General features: G+C 38.1%; 1 protein-coding gene across 1 annotated transcript in view; it reads right to left on the bottom strand.

Annotated features, from left to right (window-relative positions):
• LOC117109861 (serum paraoxonase/arylesterase 2-like) overlaps positions 1 to 2212 on the bottom strand; it is an 8671-nt gene that overhangs the window by 1414 nt on the left and 5045 nt on the right. The window contains exons 6-7 of the mRNA XM_033252308.1: positions 1573 to 1770; positions 215 to 296 (exon numbers count right to left, since the gene is read on the bottom strand). Of these exons, the coding sequence (XP_033108199.1) occupies positions 215 to 296; positions 1573 to 1770 (280 nt within the window). The remainder of the gene's footprint in view (positions 1 to 214; positions 297 to 1572; positions 1771 to 2212) is intronic.

The following is a 2212-nucleotide window of genomic DNA, read 5'->3' as shown; positions in this document are numbered from 1 at the left end:
GTCTAGGAGGATTGGCGCGAGTAATTTTTAGAAGTGAGTGCGCCTCCCCCACCCCCGCGCCCTCCCCTAGATACGCCAATGTTAGTAAAAAAAAAAACAATATTCATTTTTAAAAAGTCGAATTATAGTAAGTCACATGACTATGTAGCAATTGTTATCTACCACTTTAGTTGTAAACACGAGCATTAATTGTTTTGTCATAACAATGACTTACCTTTACCGCCTCCAGGGATGAATCCTCTTTTCGTGAGTAGACATGTAGTTGCTGGCTAAACGATGTGGAAACATATATGGTCCTAAAAATGATGTATACTAATTATTATTATTGTTATTATTTTTATTATTATTATTATTATTCAATGAAAACAGAGGACGTTACTTTAAAATAGAAGGAGGCTTTGCAAGATGGTTAAGTAATGATATGAGGGGTGGTTGGGGACTGGATTTTTACCTGGTGCATAGGTCACACTGCAATCTATATAGGTAATTCGAAATGTGATAAGCATAAAGAAAATGTTTTTTTGGGTTTTTTTTAATATTCAGTCACCCCAAACAAGACCAAGGACCTTTGAAACCCCTAAACCCCTAAATTGTCATTCTTTTCAGCGGGCTTCGCCCCCGAAACATTTTCGAGACATTGAGCGCCGCCCGACAACTCCCACTTTTTTGTCGGGACATTCCCCCACCCCCGGTGAGGGTCCACGGACCCCCCGTCGGGCAAATCCTGGTGCCACCACTGTTCCTGTCAGAAGATACACACGACCAAAATACCAACTTCGCTCCTTCAGCCTCCAACGGAGACTTACTTTATATAGATCACCATGTGTATGTGTGCTTGTCTGGAATTGTCACTTTTACAAGACAGGGATAAGCACAGCGGCGTAGCTAGGTGCGAAAGGGTCCCAGTGCAAGATTAATTTGCCGGGCCTTTTGATGTAATAGGGGAATTTCCTAAATTTCTCAGAAAATTCATTGTAAGAAGTGCTTCTTTTACCACTCCACCCCTAAAGACCTAGGCCACTACATTGAAATCAACACAGTAATACTAAATGTACTAATGATAATCGGATTCGTAACTATTTTAAGAGGGGCATATTCGGTCCCAGCAGCTGTTCTAAACTAATCAAGAAAATTGGTGGCAGGTAAAATTAAACAATTGCAGTGGCGGATCAGGGAATTCGAATGTAATTTGAATGTAATTTTCTTTTTCTCCATTTATTTTTTTATAATTTTGAAAAAATTAGGGGTGTCGAGTCGACTGGGGCCCATTTGAATTCACCGCTAAATTGAAATCAACACATAGTAATCAATAACTCCTCTAAAAACCGAATATTATTGAGGGGCCCACTGGTCCTTTTTTCTTCACATATATTAAGGAAAATATTTAAAATTATTATTTTTAGGTCTATTTATGAATGGGCCCCAATAGCCCTGGGCCCCAGTGCGTTCCACTGGCTGCACCACTGGATCCGGATCATCATCATCATCAGGCCTTGGCCCATATACATTAAATCAATCTAAAATTAATAATTTTGGTCAATATTTCATCCTACAGCTGTCAAACAAGCATACCGTTGATCGGGCGATACATTGATTCCATTGGCTCCTGACAGTCCACTAGCAACAACCGAGGATTTCTTTCCGTCATAGAAAACAACATTTGCGAACGGCAACTGTAGAATTTTTTCTAATAAGATGTATTTGTAGCCAAACGTGAGGAAGTTGGTTGCATAGAATGTATCTGGACCAACTGCTACCACATCATTCAAGCTTAAAAAAAAGCAAGAAATAATAAAATTAAAATGGATTTCACATGAACATCAACTGTCACCTTTAACCTCATTGTTATTGCCATCTTCATTTATTTATTTATTTATTACACACTTGTCACAATATATTTAAAATATATATTGACCAGGGGCGTGACTAGAGAATTACAGCTATATAAGAGATGGCATCTCTAGACCTATGGCCAATAACAAATAAAATAAGATATATTATAGTACATATAAAATATAAAGAAAACGGTAAACCGAAAAAACTAAAATGAATGTATACATTCATTCATTCCTCATTAACCACAATCATCAATACGATCACCATTATCCATCATCCTCATCATCATCATATATTCATCGTCGTCACTTAGGAATCTGACACTGGTTTGCACTATTCCGTAAGACAGTAAAATTGCATAGGCCAGGGTGTGACC

The sequence above is a fragment of the Anneissia japonica genome, unplaced genomic scaffold (genome assembly GCF_011630105.1).
Source record: "Anneissia japonica isolate Jap-2015-1 unplaced genomic scaffold, ASM1163010v1 scaffold585_len4108843_cov191, whole genome shotgun sequence".
In the NCBI taxonomy this organism is placed as follows: Eukaryota; Metazoa; Echinodermata; class Crinoidea; order Comatulida; family Comatulidae; genus Anneissia; species Anneissia japonica.
Note: the sequence above shows the minus strand (reverse complement) of the source record. Positions and strands in the feature narration are given on the sequence as shown.